General features: G+C 39.6%; 1 protein-coding gene across 2 annotated transcripts in view; it reads right to left on the bottom strand.

The window, feature by feature from the left end:
- Positions 1 to 7,910: 7,910 nt before the first annotated feature.
- The window catches only part of LOC131425227 (sushi, von Willebrand factor type A, EGF and pentraxin domain-containing protein 1-like), a 62,295-nt gene continuing 43,437 nt past the window's right edge, over positions 7,911 to 26,768 (bottom strand). For both annotated transcript variants that reach the window (XM_058586931.1, XM_058586932.1), the window contains exons 6-9: positions 13,434 to 13,578; positions 11,465 to 13,375; positions 8,284 to 9,759; positions 7,911 to 8,224 (exon numbers count right to left, since the gene is read on the bottom strand). In XM_058586931.1, coding sequence (XP_058442914.1) covers positions 8,064 to 8,224; positions 8,284 to 9,759; positions 11,465 to 13,375; positions 13,434 to 13,578 — 3,693 coding nt within the window. In that variant the 3' untranslated portion in view covers positions 7,911 to 8,063. The remainder of the gene's footprint in view (positions 8,225 to 8,283; positions 9,760 to 11,464; positions 13,376 to 13,433; positions 13,579 to 26,768) is intronic.

The following is a 26,768-nucleotide window of genomic DNA, read 5'->3' on the forward strand; positions in this document are numbered from 1 at the left end:
GATATATTAGTAACGTTAGTGTTTCACAATTATGTGCCTATTATTCAAATTTCTGTTATCTGTGAATAGACTGATTTAGTGGTAGTTTTGAAAAAAAAAACAGACAAGCTCAGACTAGTTAGGAAAATATTATCTTGAAATATTATTTTAAAACAGGCTGATTAGTTTGGAATATGATTCTTTGGATAAATAGCCTTATAAAAGGCTGACAAATTATTAAGCTTGAAAAAACGTGATTAATCCACCTAGCAGTGAGATGAAGGTTTTTATCAATCCGCATGTGTTTTTTGCATGGATGATCTTCGGTGTTTTAGTTCCCATGACATTATTTTAATTATCGTCGTTTTAAACGGCAAATTGAGATTTTAATCACTCATTATCCTGTAATGTCGAAAGTTCCACTTTAGAGTTTTACGTCATTATTTATGGTACTTCTAGAACCGGTATTCAAGAACTAGCATAACCTAGAATGATTTGAATAGCCATAAATTGATACGCCAAACAATTCACATCTTCTATATCGGTATGAATTTTAAAAACTCATCATCCTGTAATTCCAGAATCGGATAAAATTCATAAATTTTGTATGGGACCGTAAGTCCTTTATTTTGATTTTTTGTTTTTGAAGTTCGATCTGGCCTTTTTGAGAAAATAATTGAGCTTAGAGAAACGATTAGATACTGGAACCGGAGTTCTAAAATCGGTGTAGCCGAAATCAGTTAAATTTACCTGAGGAGTGTGTAGACATCTTCGATAAATTGTAGAGCGAAATAAATTTTCGGGTACCTTCCGAATCAAAAAGTGAATACCGCTTAAACTGAAATAAATTTATTTGGTAATCGACTATCCAAATCTGCCAACCCGATAAATCTGAATATTTTTTGTGAAATGGACATTTTTATACTAATCACCCTGTATCTCCGAAACCGGAAGTCGGATCTGACTAAAATGTAAGATGTTTTGTAGGATTTTAAGACCTTTTATTTAAATCCTAGATGGTTCTTAGACGACTGGTTGGTAAACGACTGGACAATGCGTAATTCAGGCCCCAGTGTGGCTCTTAGCCTCTTGTCCAGTAACTCCTATCCCTACCTCCCCGTGGTGCCGGCTGGGGTACGAGCAACCATAGGAAAGATCGGGTAACCTACCCCGGTGGGACCTTGGTCGTATGCTGACAGGAAAGGGGGTCCTCTTTAGAGTATGTCGGAGCGTCTGTACTCCTTGTTAGGAGCGGCTTCAAACAGTGTCTGTTCTGGTATCCAGCGGCTGAGTATGAAATGCTGCATCCCGTACAGCTAAATCCAAGGTGGCAACCCCACCAATGGGATCGTCCTAGTGCTAGTTGGGATGATAAACAGAGCAAGCACGATGATCCTCCGGCGAGACAGGGGGTTGGCTTTGGCCTAATAAGCCGCCCGTAAAATATTTATTACGAATAATACAGGAGAGAATACGAACCGGAACAATCGGCATAGACCCACGCGACGAAATAAGGACTACGATTGGAAACTTGGAACACGGGACTGCAAGTCGCAGGGTTTCTCAGGCTGCGACAGGATAATATACGACGAACTAAATCTTCACAACTTCGAACTGGCAATATAGTGCTGGGCAAGATGCGTCAGCGAGTGATTGGGTGGCAGCCGATCAACACTAGGATGTGTAAGTTGAGAATTAAAGGCCGTTTTTTCAATTACAGCATCATTAAGGTGCACTACCCACACGAAGGGAGACCCGATGACGAGAAAGAAGCGTTCTAGGTGCAACTGAAACAAGCCTATTACGGCTGCCCACGCAGAGACGTAAAAATGGTCATCGGTGACATGAATCCTCAGGTAGGAAGGGAGGCAATGTACCGACCGGTAATCGGACCGAACAGCCTGCATGCCGCATCGAATAACAACGGCCAACGATGTGTCAACTTTGCGGCCTCCAAAGGAATGGTAGTCGGAAGCACCTTCTTTTCTCGCAAAAATATCCACAAAGCTACCTGGAGATCACCTGACTAACAGACCGTAAACCAAACCGACCACGTTTTGATCGACGGAAAACTTTTCTCGGACATCAACATCAACAACGAAAAAGCAGCTTGGTGCAGCTACTCTTGAAGATGGCAGGAGAGACATCCGTTCTGTAATAGGTAGCTCTGCATCAGCAACGCTAGGTACGACGGCTCCGAACGTAAAGAACGACTGTTTCGACGACGAATGTGAACAGTTAGTGGCCGAGAAGAATGCAGCTTGGGCGAGCAAGCTGCAACACCGGACGAGAGCAAACGAGGAGCGATACAGACAGACGCGGAACAGATTAAACTCGATATCCCGTAGAAAAAAGGCGGGTGGGTAATGTAAGAGACATAACTGGATGTCGTGAATACGAAAACAACTGACATGTTCCTTAACAAAGAAGGCTTCACTTGATCTCGATTACTGTGAATTTCACACAGCGAAAAGTGCACAAATTTAACCAAACTGTTCTAGATTTGCACTAAACTGAGGATATTTCCTTTCGATTTGCGAACAACAAATCCTAATAGTTCTTCAGAAAACTTTTAGAGCCATTAGAACGGCTGATTTTGTGTAATGCTCTCCACCGTTGCTTTTTCGACAATGCAAATGACTGGCAGCTGTGACGTAATCGCTCTTGTCGGAAGCGAAACTAGCTTTGCAAACGGCACAAAATACATCTGCTCGCATTGGCGAAAGAATCCAAACTGATTCAATTTTTATTAGGAGCTTTCTTTTACGTGATTTCATTTATAGCTTTTTCACTAATGGGCGGTCCTAACGGCTATAAAAATAGCCGCATACAGAATTTTTATGTCGATTATTTCATTTCGGATTTGCATAATTTATTGAAAGAAACTATCAATATGCTATAGGGATTCGTTTCTAGCATTCAGAAGGACCAAATTGAGGAACTCACTACGATATTCACCACTTTTCGGAACATTTTTCTCGAACGATTTGTTGTACAGCAGCAGATATTTTGTTCTCTTCCTCAGAACGCGTTCTGATTGGCTGGTGTTGACATGGAGCAAATGAGACAGGTTTTTCAATAGTGTACTATTGAAATACTTCAATGCTTTTGCTATACACGTTTAAGTTGAAAAAATTCATTTTTATTGGTAGTTAGATTGTATAAATCCTTCCACAGATCACTGAGCTATGAGCTTTCAAAATACGAGAAAGACAAACGCGCTTTATGAATTATCCTCTTTGATACTCGTTTATACCAAACATTTCAGAAAAGTTTAGTTTTGAATTATTTGAGATTATGTCACACAACTGAAAATTTTATCATAAAATTGTGATCATATTTCCGATGGCATGTCGCAAAAATTATGTTGATTCGTTAGATACAACAAGAGATATTCACGATCAAAAACTTATCACTCTCTCAGAGGGAAAATTTTGAAAAGGCACCCCATAGTAAAGTAAGTCGTATTCACAACAAAAAGCGCCAACAGGAAGACCGAGATCGCGAAGCGATGGAACAGCTGTTCCTGCTAATTCGCGCAGAGGCCATGTACCTCAGGGACACCAACAAGAATCCTCTCACGAACGACTGTGAGGTGATCGAGAGGTGGCGGCAGTATTTCGACGAGCACCTCAATGGCGATGTGGCGGAATACGAAAGTGGCGGTGTGGTAAGGAACTTGGGAACGCGTGCGGAGGACGACAGACTGCCGGCGCAGACCTCCAAGAAGTCGAGGAGGAGGTAAGCTGGTTGAAAAATAATGAGGCCGCTGGCGTTGACCAACTACCAAGCGAGCTACTAAAACACGGTGGTAATGCACTTGTGAAAGCACTGCACTGGGTCGTTACCATGATCTGGAAGGAAGAGGTTTTACTGGAGGAATGGATGGAAGGAATCGTGTGTCCCATCTACAAGAAGGGTTGCTGCAATTACCGCGCGATCACTCTGCTGTACGCCGCCTACAAGGTACTCTCCCAAATCTTATGCCGTCGACTTTCACCGATTGCAAACGAATTTGCGGGACAATATCAGACAGGATTTATGGGCGAACGCGCTACCACGGACCAGGTGTTCGCCATCCGCCAGGTGTTGCAAAAGTGCCGCGAATACAATGAGCCCACACATCACTTATTTATCGATTTCAAATCAGCCTACGACACAATCGATCGAGATCAGCAATGGAAAATCATGCACGACTACGGAATCCCGGACAAATTGATACGATTGGTCAAGGCTACGACGGGTCGAGTGATGTGCGTTGTTCAAGTATCGGGGATAAACTCGAGTCTCTTCGTAACTCGCAGAAGGCTACGGCAAGGTGATGGCCTTTCGTGTCTGCTATTCAACATTGCTTTGGAGGGTGTGATAAGAAGAGCGAGAATAGACACGAGTGGCAGATTTTCAGAAAGTCCGTCCAGCTACTTGGTTTTGCTGATGATATTGACATTATAGCACGCAACTTTGAGATACGTACATCGGACTAAAAGCTGAGGCCAAACGAATCGGACTAGACATCAATGTGTCAAAGACAAAGTACATGAAAGGCAGGGACTCGAGAGAAGATAATGTTAGCCACCCGTTACGAGTTCTGATTGGCGGTGATGAAACCGAAATGGTCGACGAGTTCGTGTACTTTGGCTCACTGGTGACTGCCGATAATGACACCAGTAGAGAAATTCAGAGACGCATATTGTCAGGAAATCGTGCTTACTTTGGACTGCGCAGGACGCTTCGATCGAACAAAATTCGCCGTCGTACGAAGCTATGTAAATATCTACAAAACGCTGATTAGACCGGTTATCCTCTACGGGCACGAGTCCAGGACAATGCTTGCGGAGGATCAACGCGCACTAGATGTTTTTGAACGGAAGGTGTTGCGAACCATCTTTGGCGGAGTGCGGATGGAAGACGGTACGTGGAGAAGGCGAATGAATCATGAACTGCATGTTGCTGGGAGGGCCAACCATCGTCGGCCAAGGTCGGGCGGTTACGGTGGGCCGGGCATGTTGTTAGAATGTCGGAGAACAACCCAGTTAAAATGATCCTCGATAATGATTCGACCGGTATAAAAAGAAGAGACGCGCAGTGGGCAAGATGGATCGATCAAATTAAGGACGACCTGCGGACCCTTCGCAGCTACCAAGGCTGGCGGCGAACACCCATGAACCGAGGTGAATGGAGACGCCTTCTGTATACAGCAGAGACCCGCGTGGTCTACGACTGAAAGAGTAAGAGTAAGTATAGTTCTTAGATTTCATTTGAATCGGTTCAGCCATCAACGAGAAAAATGAGTTGCAATATTTTAATTTTGTTTCGCATATCATCCTGTGGTTCCGCAATCAGAAGTCGGATCCAAACGTAATTCAGGAACCTTGTTTGGGAGTATACTACATTTCATATGAATCGGAGTTTGTAGCCATCTCCGAGAAAATTGAGTGAAAGTTTTTGTCACACACGCATTTGCTGATCTCGACGAACTGAGTCGAATGGTGTATGGGAGTTGTTTTTCCAGCATTTATTACTGTAAGTAGTTTAAATCAAAATAATTATGGAATTACTTTTTACTTGAAAATGCTGCCATCATCTAGTTTACATTTTATACTCGAACGATTATGTTGCCAAAAACGAACCGTGCTAAAATCGGTCCGAGGCGAAAAAGATGCTGTACACAGTCTTTTTGGTACTTAGATACAATTGTATGTAACAGTATAAAAAATCGTGTTTCATTTGGCTCCGAAACACCGCTTTATCATCAAACGCGTAAAACTCCTACTACTGGAATAAGGCGAAAAGTCGTTAACACAAAAATATCGATATCTCCGTTAAAAATGGCCGAATTTTGACAATCTATGGCTTGTTGGACAGCTATTACCGTGCGAAATCTAAATCTAAAACGATATTCTGTTTTCAAAATCAGTTGGACTGATATTGTCAAAAAAACATAAAACTTTGTATAACTCAAAAATCCGATCTCAAAACCAATCAATAGCGTTCAGGGTGACGGGAAGACCTTTCATTTGCGACTAGTTCGATCAAAATAGGTCCAGCCATCTCTGAGATCTCGACCTCTTTGTTGAAAATACACATACAGACACACAAACATACAGACACACAAACATACAGACACACACAAGGACATTTGCTCAGTTCGTCGAGCTGAATCGATTGGTATATGACACTCGGCTCTCCGGGCCTCGGAACATTTTCTAAAGTTTGAGCGAATTCTATACCTATTTTTATATTTATAAAAACCTATTTTGGATGGTGGATTCACCTAGTGGTGTAATGATGCCTTTCTCATATATAATACTGTGGTATTCTATTCAAAATGTTTCTCTTCGATTTTTGAAAGAAACCAAGAAATTGCTTGTGCATTAATTAGTATGACATAGAGAATGAAACATTTCACTGATCGGTTGGGACATCCATCAGAAAACGGTTCATACGGCCACCAACATGACGTACAAATTCTACTAATTTTTATTCAAATTTTGAAGATTTTATACGATTTTTCCATTGCACTCTAAACGACGATTTAAATTTTTGTTGTATCCGAAAATATGCAGTAATTTTTGGTAGGACCATAGGACCTTTCATTTGACCCTAAGATTGGGAATAACGGTTTTGAGTCTTTCTAACCCTATGTGCGGGGTTGGGAATCGAACCCAGGCGGGCTGCGTGAAAGGCATCGACTATCCCATCACGCTATACCCGTCCCCTAGTGAGAGTTTGTGTAAATCGGTCAAACCATCGCTGAGAAAAGTGTGTGGGATCCATTTTGGAATATACGAGCATTATTTCCGGTACTTCCGGAACCGGAGACCGGGAACCAGGATAGCCTGAATCGGTTTGTTTAGTTGCCTGCTGATAATGGTTATCGATTTGTATAGTTTTGAGACCTTTTTAAAAAGCTGTGTAATGCATACATGTGAAAATCCGTTAAACATCACCGTTACACACGACTTTGCACGCATGAATGTCTATTGGATATCTGTTCTCTGTGATATAACATAATATAAAATAATATAATATAATATAATATAATATAATATAATATAATATAATATAATATAATATAATATAATATAATATAATATAATATAATATAATATAATATAATATAATATAATATAATATAATATAATATAATATAATATAATATAATATAATATAATATAATATAATGTAATATAATATAATATATGACGATAATATATGAAGTAATATGCTATGATACAATATAGAACAGTTGTTGTCGCAGTATAAGTTATGCTCTTCTCTCGTCGCAGTACTGCAGGAAATATAATATTTCTTTAATAATAATAATAATAATAATAATAATAATAATAATAATAATAATAATAATAATAATAATACAATGTAACATAATTCAATTCAACATATAACAAAAAATCCAAAAAACTACAGAACCACATGTTGCAATTACTTTGATAAATATTGCACTTTAGGATGGGCTTCAACCTACCAGTCTTTTCGCACCCTCTCATTCTGCTACTAACGCAGAAGGCGGTAGCACCCAGTCGACGCCGTTTCATTGACCAAATGTCATCATAGACGCTCGAGGATGAATGAGATAGGAATTTGTGAGGACTTAGTTATCTCACCATTTGACGACCCTTCAATAGATGTACTTAATTGTGTGCATAAATGACGCGTACTTGAGTTGTAAGTGAGTCTTGAGCTTGAAATGTATTCAAAGAAACACATTTTAAAGTTTCGATTTTTAACAGTGTTTAATATATGTTCATACTTTGTTGGATTCTCATTCTTCGTGATCCTGAAAGAGAGGTTGTTATCATACGTTGAAACTAAATTATTTTTTCTTGGTCTGATTATGTCATTGGTTCAAGAAAATCGTCTCTGAACTTGTTCGGTATGATAATAAAATGTGGTTTTCTGCTTTTGACACATCGGAATTTTATTGTCAAACTATACAATTATTTTGAATTATGTGGCATTGGAATAGTTCTAAGCATTGAACATAGTAACAGAAAAGATTATTACTTGAAAAAAAAAGCACACATTATATTAAGCAAAAGATTTATTCAGTACATTGCGTAATTCTAGCAGTTTTCAATATCATGCCATATTCCATTGGCCTGGCAAGTTGTTTCAAAAGTATGTCTATCTTCGCAGAGTATTTTCAGTCGTTCGCCGAACAGATACGAACTCCCTGCAATAATTTTAGCACTATTGCTGATTGTTGGTTTGCCGCAAGAAATTTCTGAAAATAATTTTTGAGTTGTATTCGCCTCATCATTAATGAAAATTCATATCACTTACTTGTACATCGTGCTACTACTGGAGACCATTGTCCATCAGCAAAACATTTAATAATTGGATGACCTTGCATTGTGTACCCTTCCATACAGTTAAATTCTATTTCATCGTTATAATAATGACGTGAATCCTTTGAACGTTCTGCTATAAGCATATTTGGGGGAACTGGGGCTTGTTCACAGAGTACTCCCTCACAGAAGCTATCTATGGAACTCCATTGCCCTCCATCTAAGCATTCGACATATCCTGGTCCTTTCATGTGGAAACCGGCATTGCATTCATACATCACAAAAACTCCTATTGGAACTGATTCGAAGCGCTTTCGAAGTTTTTCTATTCTTAGATCAGTAATTTTGTGTGTTAAGTCAGTATTAGTTACTGCAGAAATTCTGCTATCAATTGGAGGATCTGGCAGGGATTGAAGCCTGCATGAAGTAGTTAAAGTGTTCTCCTCTGCCAGAGCAATAATCTTTTTAAGTGCATTACGTTGATTTTCAATGTCCCGTAGGCGTTCTTCTTCTTGTTTGTGAATGTGTGTGTCGTAAATTGGTTGCACGACGTTTTTTAGTAAACTTTTAACTTTGGCATTAGTGTTTTCTCTTGAGTTTATATCCAGCATAACTTCTTCATCGAACGAGACTTCTCGGTCCATCATGATAATATCAATAAATAAGCAAATCACAAACCTATAAGAATTCTCAGTTTCTTTGGGTAGACGTCGCTGGTTGCTGATTGATTCAATTGTACCATATAATATATAGTTCAACAGATTATAAACTTTCAGATTACTGTCGGGTTTTGTAGTTTTTTCTAACCGCTCAAGTAACTTATTGTCCATGTTTTGATACTCATTTGAAACAGGTAGTTCAAACAAAGTTAGGTCGTCTAGTTCATGAGAATACTGATCAGCATCCACGCAAAAAATTGACCGTTTTGTTTCATCGATTGGTTTGCAACCATAGAATAAATAGTCTCTTAATTGTTTCCAGAAACGTATATCAGTCCGTCGATTGAATTTAATAATACTCGGTACTTCTAATCTGTTTACTATAGGTATTGAGTATGTTTCGGTTGAACTCGATTCGAATTTTTTAGATATGCAGTCAGGCATCGACATGTCCCAATCTCCATTTTCCAGGCATGTTAGCAAATTTTCACCCATTAGCGAAAATCCATCAGCGCATGTAAACTCTGCTAGTGTCCCTACAGCATAGCTATCTAATACTTCCATGAAAACTCCTCTTTCAGATGCGTAAGTTACACTAAATTCATGAGAAGTAATTAGAGCCGGACATTTTACCATACTTGTGCATTCTGGAAGCGAATTAGACCAATTTCCGTGAATTGTGCATCGTGATTCATCCGATCCAGACAAATAAAATCCATCATCGCACACAAAACGTGCAATACCATTGAAACTAGTTTTGGACATTATGACCTTACCGTTGAGAATAGAACCCAATGCACCACAACGGATAACTGAAGTTAAATGAAATGTACAATTTGTTAAAAATGGTTTCTAAATTTAATAAAATAATAAAAGAAATTATTAAATGGAATCTTCTAATGTTATGGCCTTTTCCTAATGTTATTTTATGGAATTATTTTGCAAAACCCGTTTAAACAAGAAAAATATCATGTACAATATTTTTTTGATTATATTCAAGTAATTTTCGAAAATCTTTAGAGTCATTGTACAGAATATTTTCGGAGGTACCCCGATCAACAGACAGATAAAAAAAAGATGCGCTTCCCTGTTGTCATGATTCTGTTTTAATTCCTGATAGTTGATTTAATCCCATACACTATTTCGAACCATTTAACTGCAATCTAGCATTAAGGTGAAATTCAGTGGAATGCGCGCGTTGCGAATTTCACCATTCATTCAAAAACTGGATCGATTTGCGAAAAACACTTAACTTTTCGTAATTAACTAGTGTCGCTTTTGCTTGAGAAAACTGAAACTTACTGAGAGTAGTTTCATCAAACACTTTTCACGAAACTGTGTTGGGTTCGTACTTAGCAACGGTGGTTTGAGCAAACCTGACATAAAAATCAGGTTCGAAACTGACACGATTTTCAGTTCAACAACCTTGAAACTAGGCTCGAAACTAGTTGAATTTCACCTTAATTTGATTTATAGAAGTAACAAGAGCGCAGGATTTTGCTTTTTGATCTGTCGTTAGGATGCCGGAAGGCACTCCAGTAAAAATGGTTCTTGAATCTGATCCGATAAGCACAAGAAACAGAGGTAGATCGATCAAGTGAATGGGGATTACATGGAGACGTTTGCTGGATACAGCAAAGAACATGTCAGGACTAGGCTGATAGAACCGAACTCATAAATCACGTGAAATCACTGTTATCAAAGTCTACGTTTGATAACGGGGGAAGGTCAATGCGGTAATCAATCGATTTAAGACGAATTCCCAATCATACCTCAATTAAAAATTATTTTTTACGAATAATCTACGACAATGGAAATGATAGCTTAGTTTTATGGAGTGATTTTAAGTGTTGTAATTTTGTTTTGCATTTCAATCTCGAGACAACCAGCTATTTATAAAAATATGGAGTCATTTTAAATTACGACCATTTAATTCTAAGCTGTTGTTTGTTTAAACTCGTGTAAATATACATAATGATTCATTTACTTTTTGAACAAACTTTTTTGTAAGAACAACTATCGGTTAAGCCAAGTAGTCTTCGAGAATTTTCAAATGTATGCTTGTCCCTGAGCGAAATCTTATACTCTATAAATACTCGCATCATAACAAATCCAGGAAGAATTTGCTGTTCAAGCCGCCTCCCAAACCATGCTGCCCTAGGCCTGGTCCTCACGGGATGAATCTTTGGAACCGAGAGGGTTCCAATTAAATTAGATTAAAATTTTTAAAATTATTTTATTCACGGATTTTGCATCGAACCTTTGTTAAACTGAAGGATAATAAGACGGCATTTTTTCGCTGGGCTTTACACGAACACAATCAAAAGACGAATGAAATTCAGCAACATTTACAACATGTCAGATGGAGTCATTGAGCTCTTAGAAATGAGCCGTCAAGTAAGAATTTATTAATCCGGGAATATCTAGAACTTTGACCTGATGATGATTTTTGAAAATATACAAAGGAAAGGAAATGACTATTAATTAGAACCAAATGTAAAATAAAAACATACTAACGCTTGCAGAAACTGCTAGTGTCGCCCCATTGAGATGTTCGTAGACAATGTACTACGTGTGGTCCATGTAGTTTGTATCCATTATCACAATGAAGGTAGGCACGATTTTCGTAATAATCCACAAAACCATTTAGTAGTGTGAGATTCTTCTCACACATTCGGCAAAACTCAGACGTTCGTAGTTTGATGTGACCAAATATCTTAGATTTCAAATCAGTCCATTTGATAATGTCGCCTTGGTAAGGTTCACAGCTTTGATAAAGCTCTCTCACTTCGTAACCACTGAGAGCTCGGCTCCATACATCCAAATAAGCTAACTTTCCTACAAAGGCTTCTGATTCGCTGAAGCCGCCTCCAAGCGAGTCTTGCTCTTGACCAATAATGAACAATCCATCACCTTCGATCACCTTTTCATTACTAAGATTGTATCCAGTAGTGTGAAGGTCTCCGTCAAGATATATTTCATATAATCCCTTTTGGTTGGTCCATGATACACATATGAAGTGCCATTTTCCATCATTAATGAAAACGTTCGTGACAACATACTGTCCGGCAATATAGAGTACAAATCCGCTGTAGTCAGTAAAAGTAAATGCATTATCTATGTTTAATGTAGCATACGAAATGACTGAGCCATAGTTGAAATCATCATGTGTTTGAATCCATGAACACATGGAAATTTCCGAAAGATTGCGATTGGGCCCTGTAATTTTTATGTAATCATTTGTTCCGGGCATTTCAAATGACATAACAAAATCGGGAGTGGTAAATACTTCACAGTAAGATCCATAAAAATATGGCGGGCATTCACATGTCACTCTTGTGTATATTTCATCATTATTTAATTCTGTCGGTTGATTGAGTTCAGTAGTGAGATCTCTAAGTTTAACCGGTATGCAGTACCCATTATTTTTACATGGATTTTGATCACAAGGGTCGTCTATGTCAGTACAGTTGGAACCCTTTAATCCTTTGGGGCATAAGCATTGGAAGCTTTCCTTGTTTGCATTGGTCTGACTAATGTCAAAACAAATTGAATTTTTCGGACAAGGGAGATAATCACAAGGTTTCAAGTGACATCGTTTTCCCATTTGACCTGGAGAGCATGTACAACTGTAACCCGTATCTTCATTGTGGCATGTTCCGCCGTTTTCACAGGGATTTGGTAAGCAATAGTTTTTAACGATTTCACAACGATCTCCTCCGTAATTAGACAAACACTCACACACTGAGTGACCTTCAATTTCAATGCAAGTTCCTCCGTTTTGGCAAAACTCTAGAGAGCACGGATCAATGAATTGTTCACAGTATTTTCCTCTGTATGATTTTGGACAAACACATTCAAACGAAGTAGCATTTAAACTTATACATGAACCGGAATTATGACAAGGAATTGTTGCGCAAACATTCAGTGCTTTTTCGCAATGCGATCCTACAAATCCTTCATTGCAGACGCAACTGTAAAGATCATCATTTATTGGTTCAGGAACACATTGTCCTTGTGAGCCACAAACTGGTGGATCCATTTCGCATGGCCAGTTACGTTTTGGAAAGCAGTCTGTCATGGAGGTTGATCCTCGAGGAGAAGTATGATCTGGTGGACATTTATCGCAACTGATTCTGTTGTATAACCCCTGATACTCTCCCGGGTCACATCTGCGACAAAACGGCATTAGACTTTTGTGATATTTCTGGTTCTTCTCCCTTTTCATTGCTTTTAGTTTAGCAACAGTCCCAGGTGGACATTGGGGTTTGCATTCAGAGGAATGCTTACTGTTGGGTTTTCGAGTAGAATGATACGGTGGACAAAATATGCAAACAGTTTGACCAGCAAGTTCGTTATAAGTTCCAATTGGACAAGAAGTACACATGTTGGTGCTGTCATTGTGAAATGTTCCACGAGGGCACTGAACTGCAATTATTTATATTAAAAAGTTCAGAAGATATCTAAAACTATTTGTTCTTCATACCGCAAATCAGTTTTTTTGCTACACTTCCATTGGGGCAACGAATCGATTCATCTAATTTTAATATGCTAAGATCCATGTTCAATTCACCCAGTCGCTTTCTCAGTTTTTCGTTGACATTTATGTTCTGTAACTCAGTTTTGATTCTCTGTAAATAGATGATGCGTTTGAAAATAAATTTGAAAAAAAATTTAGTCTTTGATTTCAGATATCAAATAACAAAATTCGTGTTTTCAAAAATATCGAAAAATTTATAGCAGTTTTTGAAATTATTTGATTAATTATTTGATATCTTTTATTTTTTTTATATCTACTCGTTATTTCATATTGTAAGAATTTAGAAGAATATCATTAAACCGGAAGCAATCATCGTAACTTTAAATATGGTATATTACCGATATTGAATAGTCACATACTTACGCACTCTTTCAGTCGCAGATCACGCGGGTCTCTGCTGTATACAGGAGGCGTCTCCATTCAACTACTCGGTTCATGGCTGTTCGCCGCCAACCTGCCGGTAGCTGCGAAGGGTCCGCAGATCGTTCTCAACTTGATCGATCCATCTTGCCCACTGCGCACCTCTTCTTCTTATACCTGTCGAATCATTATCGAGGATCATTTTAACCGGGTTGTTCTCCGACATTCTAACAACATGCTCAGAACACCGTAACCGCCCGACCTTGGCCGTTTGACGATGGTTGGTTCTCCCAGGAACTGGTGCAGTTAATGGTTCATTTTCCTTCTCCACGTACCGTCTTTCATCTACACTCCGCCAAAGATGGTTTGCAACACCTTCCGTTCAAAAACACCCAGAGCACATTGATCCTCCGTAAGCATTGTCCAGTACTTATGCCCGTAGATGATAACCAGTCTAGTCAACGTTTTGAAGATAGTTAACTACGACGTACGACGGCGAATTGGCGACACTTGGTCCGTGGTAGCACGTTCGTCCATTAATCATGTCTGATATTGTCACACGAATTCGTTTGTATTCGGTGACAGTCGACGGCATAAGATTTGGGAGAGAGCGGCTGCATAAGATTAGTGATCGTGCGGTAATTGCAGCAATCCAGCTTTTTGTAGATGGGACACACGATTCCTTCCCTCCATTCCTCTGGTAAAATCTCGTCCTCCCAGATCTTAGTAACGACCCAGTGCAGTCACAGTTGTTCGTGAGAAGATTGCCGTTGATGTCCTTGCACATATCGGCCTGTGGCACATGCCCTCTGCGCGAACGGTTCATCTTCTCGTAGAACTTCCTCGTGTCATTAGCACGGAACAGCTGTTCCATCGCTTCGCGATCTCGGTCTTCCTGTTGACGCTCTTTTCTACGGAATACCGAGTTTAATCCGTTCCGTGCCGGTCTGTGTTGCTCCTCGTTTGTTCTCGTTCGGTATTGCAGCTTCATTCTTTTCGGTCACTAACTGTTCACATTCGTCGCCGAACAAGTTTTTCCTTACGTTCGGAGCCGCCATACTTAGTGTTGCTGACGCAGTAGTACCTATTTCAGAACGGACCTCAGTACTACCTATTTTAGAACGAACCTCTCCAGCCATCTTCAAAAGTAGCTGCGCCAAACTGCTCTTCCGTTGGTAGTGCCACTGGCAACGGCTGCGTGCAATCCTGAGCTACTCCAGCATCCCGGACCCGCTCAATTTTAAACCGCGATGTTCGGTTTCGACGTTTGGTACCCACCGTCAAAAGTTTTGAGCGTATGCAACCAAGTAGTGGTCCGAATCTATATTCGCACTGCGAACATTGTTGATATCCGAGAAAAATTTTCCGTCGATCAAAACGTGGTCGATTTGGCTTTCGGTCTGTTGGTCAGGTGTTCTGCAGGTAGCTTTGTGGGTATCCTTGCGGGGGAAGAAGGTGTGTCTGACTACCATTCCTCGTTGGCCGTTGTTGTTCTATGCGGCATGCAGGCTGTTCGAACGGATTATCGGTCGCTACATTGCCTTTCTTCGTACCTGGGCATTCATGGCACCGATAACAATTTTTACGTTTCAACGTGGGCAGCTGCACGTAGAATGCTTCTTCCGTCGTCGGGTCTCACTTCGTGTGGGCAGTGTACGTGAATGACGCTGTAAGTTATAAACGGCCTTCAATTCTTAATTTACACATCCTAGAGTTGATCGGCTGCCACCCAATCACTCGTTGACGCATCTTGCCCAGCACTACGAAGCCAGTTTGCAGCTCGTTCGTTGTGCTACAGCTTTGGTACGATGAGCCTCCGGCCAACCCCTGTCTCGCCGGAGGCTCATCGTGCTTGCTGTGTTTAACGTCCCAACTAGTACTACACAATCCCGTTGCCACCTTGGATTTAGCTGGACGGGATACTCAGCCGCTGGATAGACCCTGTTGTAAGCCACTCTTAACATGGAGTACATACGCTCCGACATCCTTCTAAGAGGAACCCTTTCCCCTTTCTTGTAGGGATAGGAGTTACCGAACTGGAGACTAGTGGACCACAATGGAGACCCCATTTTGCGCCATAGTCTAGTCGGTCATTCACCAGCCAATAGTAGTCACATATCACGAAGAAATATTTTTTACAAAAGAAGATTCGCAATTAGATCATCTCATACTAAGATTGCATTATTTGAAGTTCTGTCAAAGTAAAAATAATTAAACGGATGCAGTATTCTCAAATCAACCGTAACTATTATAAATGATATCAGAAAAATTATTGTTACACAGAAAAACATGAAATTTACACGGCATGTATATCGATAATACTTTTAAATAGACATCAGTTGAATCGAAAATTTGATTGAAAACCATTATCAAGAATGAAACCAGGGGTGGTCGGCCAAGCTCGAGCTCAAACTCTTGTGTTATTTCGTGAATATAAATCGACGAACTGTCATATCACACAAACCAAACTCGTACGCAAATGTTTATAGGCCTACAAATTTGATGTAATTGTTATAATTTCAATAAATTTAAGGCGATTTATTTATTTATTTATTTATTTATTTATTTATTTATTTATTTATTTATTTATTTATTTATTTATTTATTTATTTATTTATTTATTTATTTACTTATTTATTTATTTATTTATTCATTCATTTATTTATTTATTTATTTGTTTATTTATTTAATCAATAGACAAATTTAAGTCCTAATAATTGTTTCTAAGAATATTTATAAATTTTTCTCTTATTCGGCTGCGGGAAAAATGAAAATCGAATCCCGTAGAAACACCGTTGAAGGTTCGTTGCAATCCAATGACGGCACCGTTGGTTCCGTAGTTAGTACGACGTAGAGGCAATCTGAGGAGGTTGTTGTTGCGGAGAGCTCTGGAACGAACATGGATGTTGATTAGACTAAGAAGTGCTGGGCAATCGATATTGTTCGTTAAGACATCGGCAATCAGCATTGCACGGAACAGGTCACGACGCACTTGCAAAGTATCGAGCCCGATAAGCATCCCACGGCTTTCGTAGCTCGGCAGCTGATGAGGGTTGTTCCACGGCAATTTGCGAAGAGCGAAACGAACGAAACGTTGTTGGATTGACTCAATTCTGAGAACACCGTTAACATAGTGAGGGTTCCATATCACCGAGCAGTATTCGAGTGTTGAGCGAACAAGTGAGCAGTAGAGCGACTTCAAACAGTATATATCTGAGAAGCACTTAACAGTTCTCATAACAAATCCCAAACAACGAGAAGCCTTCGTAACTGTGTATCCAATATGCTGCTTGTAATTCATTTGTTCGTCTAGATAAACTCCAAGATCCTTGACACAAGTGACAATCGCTGCATCATGGAGGCAATAATCAAACCGCAAAGGGTCTTTCATACGAGTGAATGTGATAATAGAGCACTTGCTAATGTTTAAAGTCATTCGGTTAATCTCGCACCACCTTGACAAAATGGTCAGTTGACGCTGAAGGTATGAAGCATCCTCTGCACTCTTGATTATTTGGTATAGCTTTAAGTCATCAGCAAAGGATAGTCGAGGGCCTTCCAGTGAGTAATTTACATCGTTGAAATAAAGGAGGAAAATCAGTGGACCGAGATGGCTTCCTTGAGGTATTCCGGAAAAAGCAAAGAACTCCTGCGATAGACTGTCATTGATTTTAACCGCCAGCCGTCGATTGCAGAGATACGATTGCATCCATCGAAGAATACTGGAACCGAAACCCAGCCTATCCAGCTTGGCGATCGTGATAGCGTGATTGATTTTATCAAAAGCTGCGGAGAGATCCGTGTAAATAGCATCCGTTTGGAAGCCATTAGACATAGCATCCATTATGTACGTCGTAAAAGATAAGAGATTGGTACCAGTAGAGAGTTTTGGCATGAATCCGTGTTGAGTTTCCGCGATGTATTGTTCACAGTGGTCGAAAATTGGCTTAAGAACTACTAATTCGAACAATTTAGAGCGAAGCGTCGGGCAGTAATTCCACGATAATTGTCAATGTTCTTTTTGTCTCCTTTTTGTGGAAACATGTAGGAAGATTTCCACATAACGGGAAAGACTCCGGTCGTGAGTGATAGTTGAAACAGTTGGCATAAGGGAGTTACTATTGTACTTGAACATCTCTTCAAGACAACTGCCTGATACCGTCGGATCCAGCAGAGTGTGAAGGTTTAAGTTTTACGATTGCCGTTACTACAGCGTCGATGTCGATATTGATTAAATACAAAGACTGGCTCGATATGGGAACATTAAGAGCCGCCTAAGAGATTTGTTATGGGCTTAAGGTCTCTCTAGAAAAAACGCTGGAAAATTTTTTCATAAACATATCGCTTATCTCTTGCGTGCAGGAACCAGCTTGTTGTTCGTAAAACATGGTCGAGGGTAGGTCCGATGATTTTGGATCGGACTTTAGCCTCCTCTGCACATTGCGCAAATAGTTCGAGTAGCAACGCTTGGCTGTCTTTTTATATACTTTGGTTATTTGCATGTAATTTTGTCGAAACACTAAGCCGCCATTCTTCGAGTATTTCTTCAATGCAGTCCTTTTTGAAATTTTCAAACGTATTAGTTCTGCGGTTTGCCACGGAGCCTGGAGGGCTAGATAATTAGCTTAGGAACGTATTGATCGATTGCATACGTCATAACGTTAGAAAAGGTTTGAGTCGCAAGATTAACATCGTCGTTGTCAAGAATTTCACTCCAGGTCAAGTTAGAAAGAAACACAATGATACTGTTGTAGTCGGCTTTTGTCGTGAATACGACTTACTTTACTATGGGGTGCCTTTTCAAAATTTACCCTCTGAGAGAGTGATAAGTTTTTGATCGTGAATATCTCTTGTTGTATCTAACGAATCAACATAATTTTTGCTACATGCCATCGGAAATATGATCACAATTTTATGATAAAATTTTCAGTTGTGTGACATAATCTCAAATAGTTCAAAATTAAACTTTTCTGAAATGTTTGGTATAAACGAGTATCAAAGAGGATAATTCATATGGCGCGTTTGCCTTTCTCGTATTTTGAAAGCTCATAGCTCAGTGATCTGTGGAAGGATTTATATAATCTAACTACCAATAGAATCGAAATTTTTCAACTTAAACGTGTATAGCAAGAGCATTGAAGTATTTCAATAGTACACTATTGAAAAACCTATCTCATTTGACCCATGTCAACACCAGCCAATCAGAACGCGTTCTGAGGAAGAGAAGAAAATAGCTGCTGCTGTACAACAAATCGTTCAAGAAAAATGTTTCCAAAAGTGGTGAATATCGTAGTGAGTTCCTCAATTTGGTACTTCTGAATGCTAGAAACGAATCCCTACAGCATATTGATAGTCTCTTTCAATAAATTATGCAAATCCGAAATGAAATAATCGACATTGAAATTCTATATGCGGCTATTTTTATAGCCGTTAGGACCGCCCATTAGTGAAAAAGCTACAAACGAAATCACATAAAAGGAAATCTCTTAACAAAAATTGAATCAGTTTGGATTCTATCGCCACTGCGAGCAGATGTGTTTTGTGTCGTCTGCACAGCTAGTTTCGCTTTCGACAAGAGCGATTACGTCACAGCTGCCAGTCATTTCGATGGATGAAAAAGCAACGTTGGAGAGCATTATAAAAAATCAGCCGTTCTAATGGCTCTAAAATTTTTCTAAAGAACTATTAGGATTTGTTTTTCGCAAATCGCAGGTAATTATCCTCAGTTTAGTGCAAATCAAGAACAATTTGGTTAGATTTGTGCACTTTTCGCTGTGTGAAATTCACAGTAATCGAGATCAAGTGAAGCCTTTTTTTGCGAAAAATGTTCCGAGTTTAATATCGTAGAGAATTACGCAATTTGACCCTTCTGAATGTTGGAAATGAATCCCTACAGCATATTGATAGTTTTTTTTCAATAAATTATGCAAATCCGAAATGAAATAATCGACATTGAAATTCTATATGCGGCTATTTTTATAGCCGTTAGGACCGCCCATTAGTGAAAAAGCTACAAACGAAATCACACAAAAGGAAATCTCTTAACAAAAATTGAATCAGTTTGGATTCTATCGCCACTGCGAGCAGATGTGTTTTGTGTCGTCTGCACAGCTAGTTTCGCTTTCGACAAGAGCGATTACGTCACAGCTGCCAGTCATTTCGATGGATGAAAAAGCAACGTTGGAGAGCATTATAAAAAATCAGCCGTTCTAATGGCTCTAAAATTTTTCTAAAGAACTATTAGGATTTGTTTTTCGCAAATCGCAGGTAATTATCCTCAGTTTAGTGCAAATCAAGAACAATTTGGTTAGATTTGTGCACTTTTCGCTGTGTGAAATTCACAGTAATCGAGATCAAGTGAAGCCTTTTTTTGAGAAAAATGTTCCGAGTTTAATATCGTAGAGAATTCCGCAATTTGACCCTTCTGAATGCTGGAAATTAATCCCTACAGCATATTGATAGTTTTTTTCAAAAAATTTTGCAAATCCGAAATGAAATAATCGACATAAAAATTCTGTATGCGGCTATTTTTATAGCCGTTAGGACCGCCCATTAGTGGAAAAGCTACAAACGAAATCAAATAAAAGGAAATCTCTTAACAAAAATTGAATCAGTTTGGATTCTATCGCCACTGCGAGCAGATGTGTTTTGTGTCGTCTGCACAGCTAGTTTCGCTTTCGACAAGAGCGATTACGTCACAGCTGCCAGTCATTTCGATGGATGAAAAAGCAACGTTGGAGAGCATTATAAAAAATCAGCCGTTCTAATGGCTCTAAAATTTTTCTAAAGAACTATTAGGATTTGTTTTTCGCAAATCGCAGGTAATTATCCTCAGTTTAGTGCAAATCAAGAACAATTTGGTTAGATTTGTGCACTTTTCGCTGTGTGAAATTCACAGTAATCGAGATCAAGTGAAGCCTTTTTTTGCGAAAAATGTTCCGAGTTTAATATCGTAGAGAATTACGCAATTTGACCCTTCTGAATGCTGGAAATGAATCCCTACAGCATATTGATAGTTTTTTTTCAATAAATTATGCAAATCCGAAATGAAATAATCGACATAAAAATTCTGTATGCGGCTATTTTTATAGCCGTTAGGACCGCCCATTAGTGAAAAAGCTACAAACGAAATCACATAAAGGAAACTCTTAACAAAAATTGAATCAGTTTGGATTCTATCGCCACTGCGAGCAGATGTGTTTTGTGTCGTCTGCACAGCTAGTTTCGCTTTCGACAAGAGCGATTACGTCACAGCTGCCAGTCATTTCGATGGATGAAAAAGCAACGTTGGAGAGCATTATAAAAAATCAGCCGTTCTAATGGCTCTAAAATTTTTCTAAAGAACTATTAGGATTTGTTTTTCGCAAACCGCAGGTAATTATCCTCAGTTTAGTGCAAATCAAGAACAATTTGGTTAGATTTGTGCACTTTTCGCTGTGTGAAATTCACAGTAATCGAGATCAAGTGAAGCTTTTTTTTGCGAAAAATGTTCCGAGTTTAATATCGTAGAGAATTACGCAATTTGTCCCTTCTGAATGCTGGAAATGAATCCCTACAGCATATTGATAGTTTTTTTTTTTCAATAAATTTGCAAATGCGAAATAAAATAATCGACATTAATATTCTGTATGCGACTATTTTTATAGCCGTTAGGACCGCCCATTAGTGAAAATGCTACAAACGAAATCACGTAAAAGAAAGCTCCTAACAAAAATCTAATCAGTTTGGATTCTATCGCCAATGCGAGCAGATGTATTTTGTGCCGTTTGCAAAGCTAGTTTCGCTTCCGATAAGAGTGATTACGTCACAGCTGCCAGTCATTTCGATGGATGAATAAGCATCGTTGGAAAGCATTAGAAAAAATCAGCCGTTCTAATGGCTCTAAAAGTTTTCTGAAGAACTATTAGGATGTGTTGTTCGCAAATCGAAAGAAAATATCCTCAGTTTAGTGCAAATGTAGAACAGTTTGGTTAGATTCTTGCACTTTTCGCTGTGTGAAATTCACAGTAATCGAGATCAAGTGAAGCCTTCTTTGTTTTTGCGAAAAATGTGGAAAAGGGGAATGCTTGCATAATTCATACAATTGATCAACTATTTGATATTCGGAAGTGTTAAGGAACATGTCATTTGTTTTCGTATTCACGACATCCAGTTATGTCTCTGACATTACCCACCCGCCTTTTTTGAAATTGTAGCTGACGATGCGGGAATTATATCGGTCGTGCGACGATCCATCTGATTCGAGTACAATGTGGAGCGGAGGGTGATGTCTAACGGATTTCACCAGAGGAAAGGGTGCTGCGATAGTTATGGATACACAATCGGATTGGCTCGAGAAGCAGAGGTCGAGTATTCTGCCATTCTCATTTTGAACGTGATTCACTTGCCGTAACAGGTTTAGACTGTATCGGTCAAGCAAGTTCGTGATACCAGTGTGGAAGGAAGAATGCAACGCATCTACATACAGGAAACCTTCGGAAGCGGGGAGCCATTTCAGGCCGGGAAAATTGAAATCACTGATAATAAAGATCTCATCAGTAGGTCGCATATGAACGGAAGCAATTTCGTCTATCGATTGTATATGCGTATCGATCAGTGTCAGGTCACGTATCCAGTCCGGTGGAAGATAAACCACTCAGAGAAATTATGATGAGTGCTCAACGTTGTTTCCAGATGCGTTTTGCAAAAGTTGTGCTTTCAAACGACGACGAATAGCAACAAAAACTCCACCACCGATGATTTTGTTACTATTGCGGGAGCTGCGATCGGTTCGAAATACTTCGTAGTTGCTATCAAATGCATGTATGGACAGCGTAATTTCGGTCAGCCAAGTTTCTGTTAATGCGATGATATCAAAACACTCGTCTGAACAGGCTAGTCGGTAGTTCTCCAAGCATGAATTCATACCGCCAGAGTTTTCATAATATACTTGAATTTGTAGAAGGTTTCGAAGAGCAGGTAGTCTATGTAAGTTTGAGCTGGAAGCAGGGAGGCAGTCAATTGTTGAATTGTGCAAGTTGCTAGTATACTTGCCGGCGGCGACGGGATGGAAGACCTCTTCACCGCTCTCTCACACTGGACCGGGGCGTCTGACGAGCGCTGGCTGCGATGGCACGACTGTGGCGAGGGGATCAGAGGCTTCCATAATACCAACTGCATTGCGTCCCAGTGTCCGGTGAGTAGAAGTCATCGAACTGGAACCGGAGAACGAATCAGCGCATACATAACTGGGAAATGATGAATACTTGCCATGGTGAATAGTTTGGAAACCCCCTTCACCGCATCCGCCCACAGGACCGGGACGGCTGATGAACGCTGGCGGCGACGGCACGACTGGGGCGGGGCTGTCGAACAACGGTGCGTCCCAGTGTGTTATATCCAGTTATTGTCGAGACGCATCCACTTGCGGCGATGCAGGCGCAGGAGACGGGTCCACTACAGGAGGAATTCGAAATTTTTTAGTAGATTTGTCCTCAAACTCGCGAAAGTAAATTCCTTGTGGCCACGTTGCGGGATTTAAAGCGACATACTCCAACCCTCGATCAAGACCGACTTTGAACGAGACAAAAGTCATGGTGCTAACATCAGCACCTTTGGCAACCAATTTAACAACAACCGGGTCCTGTGCTAGTCCGAGATTGGCTCGTACCATGGCAGAAATCTCGTTATTCGTGACATCAGGTCGAATACGGGACAAATAAAGCCAAAACTTATCAGTCGATTGTTCGCACACTGAAATATGAACGACGTTATCGCCTATAAGTTTAGATCCCGATTGGCACTCGGAAGTTTTTTGTTCGATATCAAGTCCACGAGGTCTTTTAGCCGGACGACGATGGTCCAAGGATGGCCAGGGCCGATTGAATGGATTGGGTGTCCGTGGAGTCGGTTTAGATAACGCTTTTATCTCACTCAGTAAGCCGTTTATTGCCTCCGTGAGTGATACCAATGGCGACTTCTCGTCTGCAGCTTTCGTGATAGAGCGGAGATGCGAGTTCTCGAACAAACTAGCGCAAGCATCACACATCCAGAAAAGATTTTTTTGATGCGATGTAAAATACCCCAAAAGAGCACGTGAGACTCCCGAGCATGCCATGTGAAACGAGCATTCACAGTATCCACGGCAAACTACTGAATCAATACCGGTAATGACTTGACTGCATTTAGCACAATTTTTCTCCATGTTCATCCAGGGAAGCGCCTTTGATTAGGCTATACACCAAGCAGATGACTAAGTATGCGAAGAACTCGATCAAGACGATAGCTTATTGTTTAAGCCACAAAGCGACAGCAACTGTACAAATAGCACTAAGCTCGGCACGAATAAACGTAAATCACTAGCCAATATGCAATTGATAGTCAAGAATAACACCTCACACAGGTTCAAACAGCATGTAGTCAATCACCAGTTGAAATATGAACTATATAATGATGCGGAAAACAGTTTGAATTGCAAAAATAACGGACTTTGAAAAAACACAACGACAAATGACTGTGACAAACTCACCTTGTAATACCGGATCCAGAAGTTAAAACCAGATAATATTTAATAGAAGTGTATGGGAACATAGGACCTTTCATTAGAAACTGAATTTGTGAATATTGGTTAATCCATCTCTGAGAAATCTATGTAGATTACTTTCGGTAACTCCTAGACCGCAAACCGAAGATAGATGGGGCCGATTTCAGTTTGACTAACAACAGACCCTGTCAGCTTGGAGCGAAATCAATCTTCAGTTCAGCAACGCCATCGCATGGCATCACTTTCAACATATCATGTCAATTGTATGTGTGCGCAGTGCTGCTATTTTGGCGCGCACGAATTTGACATTTCTCTCCCCTAATTCTATGTACGAGATTCGATGCGGACTCGCCTGAGGTCGTCATGTTCGCAAAAAAGATGTTGCCAATGATTTCTTCGGGAAATGTGAGAGCTGGATATCTTGTTAATAACAGTTCGGCTGAAAAGTTCGTATCGTTTCATAGAAACACACATTTTTTTGCCAAAATTCGTTTTTATTATTCAACATAATTGCCATCAGAGGCGATACAGCGATTATAGCGATCTTCCAACTTTTCGATACCATTTTTGTAGTACGATTTGTCCTTTGCCTCAAAATAGGCCTCAGTTTCAGTGATTACCTCTTCATTGCTTCTAATTTTTTTACCAGCGAGCATTCTCTTGAAGTCTGAGAACAGGAAAAAGTCACTGGGGGCCAAATCTGGAGGATACGGTGGATGAGGGAGCAATTCGAAGCCCAATTCGTTCAAGTTCAGCATGGTTTTCATCGACTTGTGACATTGTGATTGTGAGCTCACGCGGCACCCATTTTGCACAAAGCTTTCTGATATCCAAATGTTCGTGAATAATATGTCCAACACGTTCCTTTGATATCTTTAGAGTGTCAGCTATCTCGATCAACTTCACTTTACGGTCATTGAAAATCATTTTGTGGATTTTTTCACGTTTTCATCGGTAACAGCCTCTTTTGGACGTCCACTGCGTTCATCGTCTTCGGTGCTCATATGACCAGTACGAAATTTTGCAAACCACTTACGAATTGTTGCTTCGCCCGGTGCAGAGTCTGGATAACACTCATCAAGCCACGATAACAAAATATGCATCGATATAGAAGACGAATATCTCACCTTTTTGCATTCTTGTCTGAGCAACACTTATCGAAACGAGACATACGGCCTATGGGAGAGCAACATCGAAGACCTCACACTTTTGGACTGGAGCGAGCGCCGAATAGCGGAATTGTGCCATAATTGGGAATACACAAAAAGCTTACCAGTGGAATTTGTCAGTCGTCATGGGAGCGTTGAAATTTATTGTGAGTTCCAAATACACCTACTGATTTCGCCGGAAATGGATTGTTTCATCTTTCGAATCCAATTGAAAATCACAATGAATTCCTAGACAAATTTCGGACGAGTTTACCGATTGTACACGCCAAGAGCCATCTCAGTTCTGTCTAAAGACAGATCCTGTTGTTCGTGACAATTCAAGGTACTTTTCAGTTCCATAGATCATCATTAAGAGAAGAATTAGCTGAATTTTCTCCATTTCAAACCAAAAGCATCGGATTCATCAATATGGAAGTTAAAATGTTTGCGCCGTCACTAACACATTCAATTACGACAGCAAGGCTCTCTCGCAATCAGAGTTGCAATTTTAAGATCTGTGTTTCAACTTGCAAAATCTTCCATCTGTGTTGCATATTGTCGATCTTAATATGTGAAAAACATTTTGAAAATCTGCCATTTTTATGAAATATTCATAAAAATCTGAGAATTTTGATAAAATCTGTGTGGCAAAATAGGCAAAAAATCTGTGAATATGGTAACTGTGCTCGCAATGCGAAAATGAAATCATTGATGTAGAAAACATCTTTATACTAGTATGGGTGTCGTTTCGAAATATGCCGTGCGAAACAGGATTGCCACATATGTTATACAGATTAATTTGTATTTTATTTCTCCTGAAAAATATAGATTTAAATACCTATTGCGAAAGGAAAGAATTTCTTAACACCGCTAAAAATCGACATTTGTTAAAAAAAATGTGTAGAGTGAGCGAGATTCAAAATCCGGTGTTTATTTGAAGCCGTCATGTATGTTTATGCTAAATTTTTCTATCATGTCTGGGCATATATTTTTATAATACAGTTATTGATTACTAGTTATGAAGTGCTAATGATAATATGACGGATACCGGAGTTAAGTTCCAATAATTTTCCACCTTATTGATTAGTTTGAATAGTTTTAAATATTTCGAATGATTGATTTTATTATTGATGATGATGATGGTCCCACCTCATACCCCTACAAAGGTGTGAGCAGAACGAGTTATCTAAATGATAATTAATATTTTTGCACATATCTTAACCAGTAAACAAAAGAAAACGATCTGATTAA

The sequence above is a fragment of the Malaya genurostris genome, chromosome 1 (genome assembly GCF_030247185.1).
Source record: "Malaya genurostris strain Urasoe2022 chromosome 1, Malgen_1.1, whole genome shotgun sequence".
Lineage (NCBI taxonomy): Eukaryota > Metazoa > Arthropoda > Insecta > Diptera > Culicidae > Malaya > Malaya genurostris.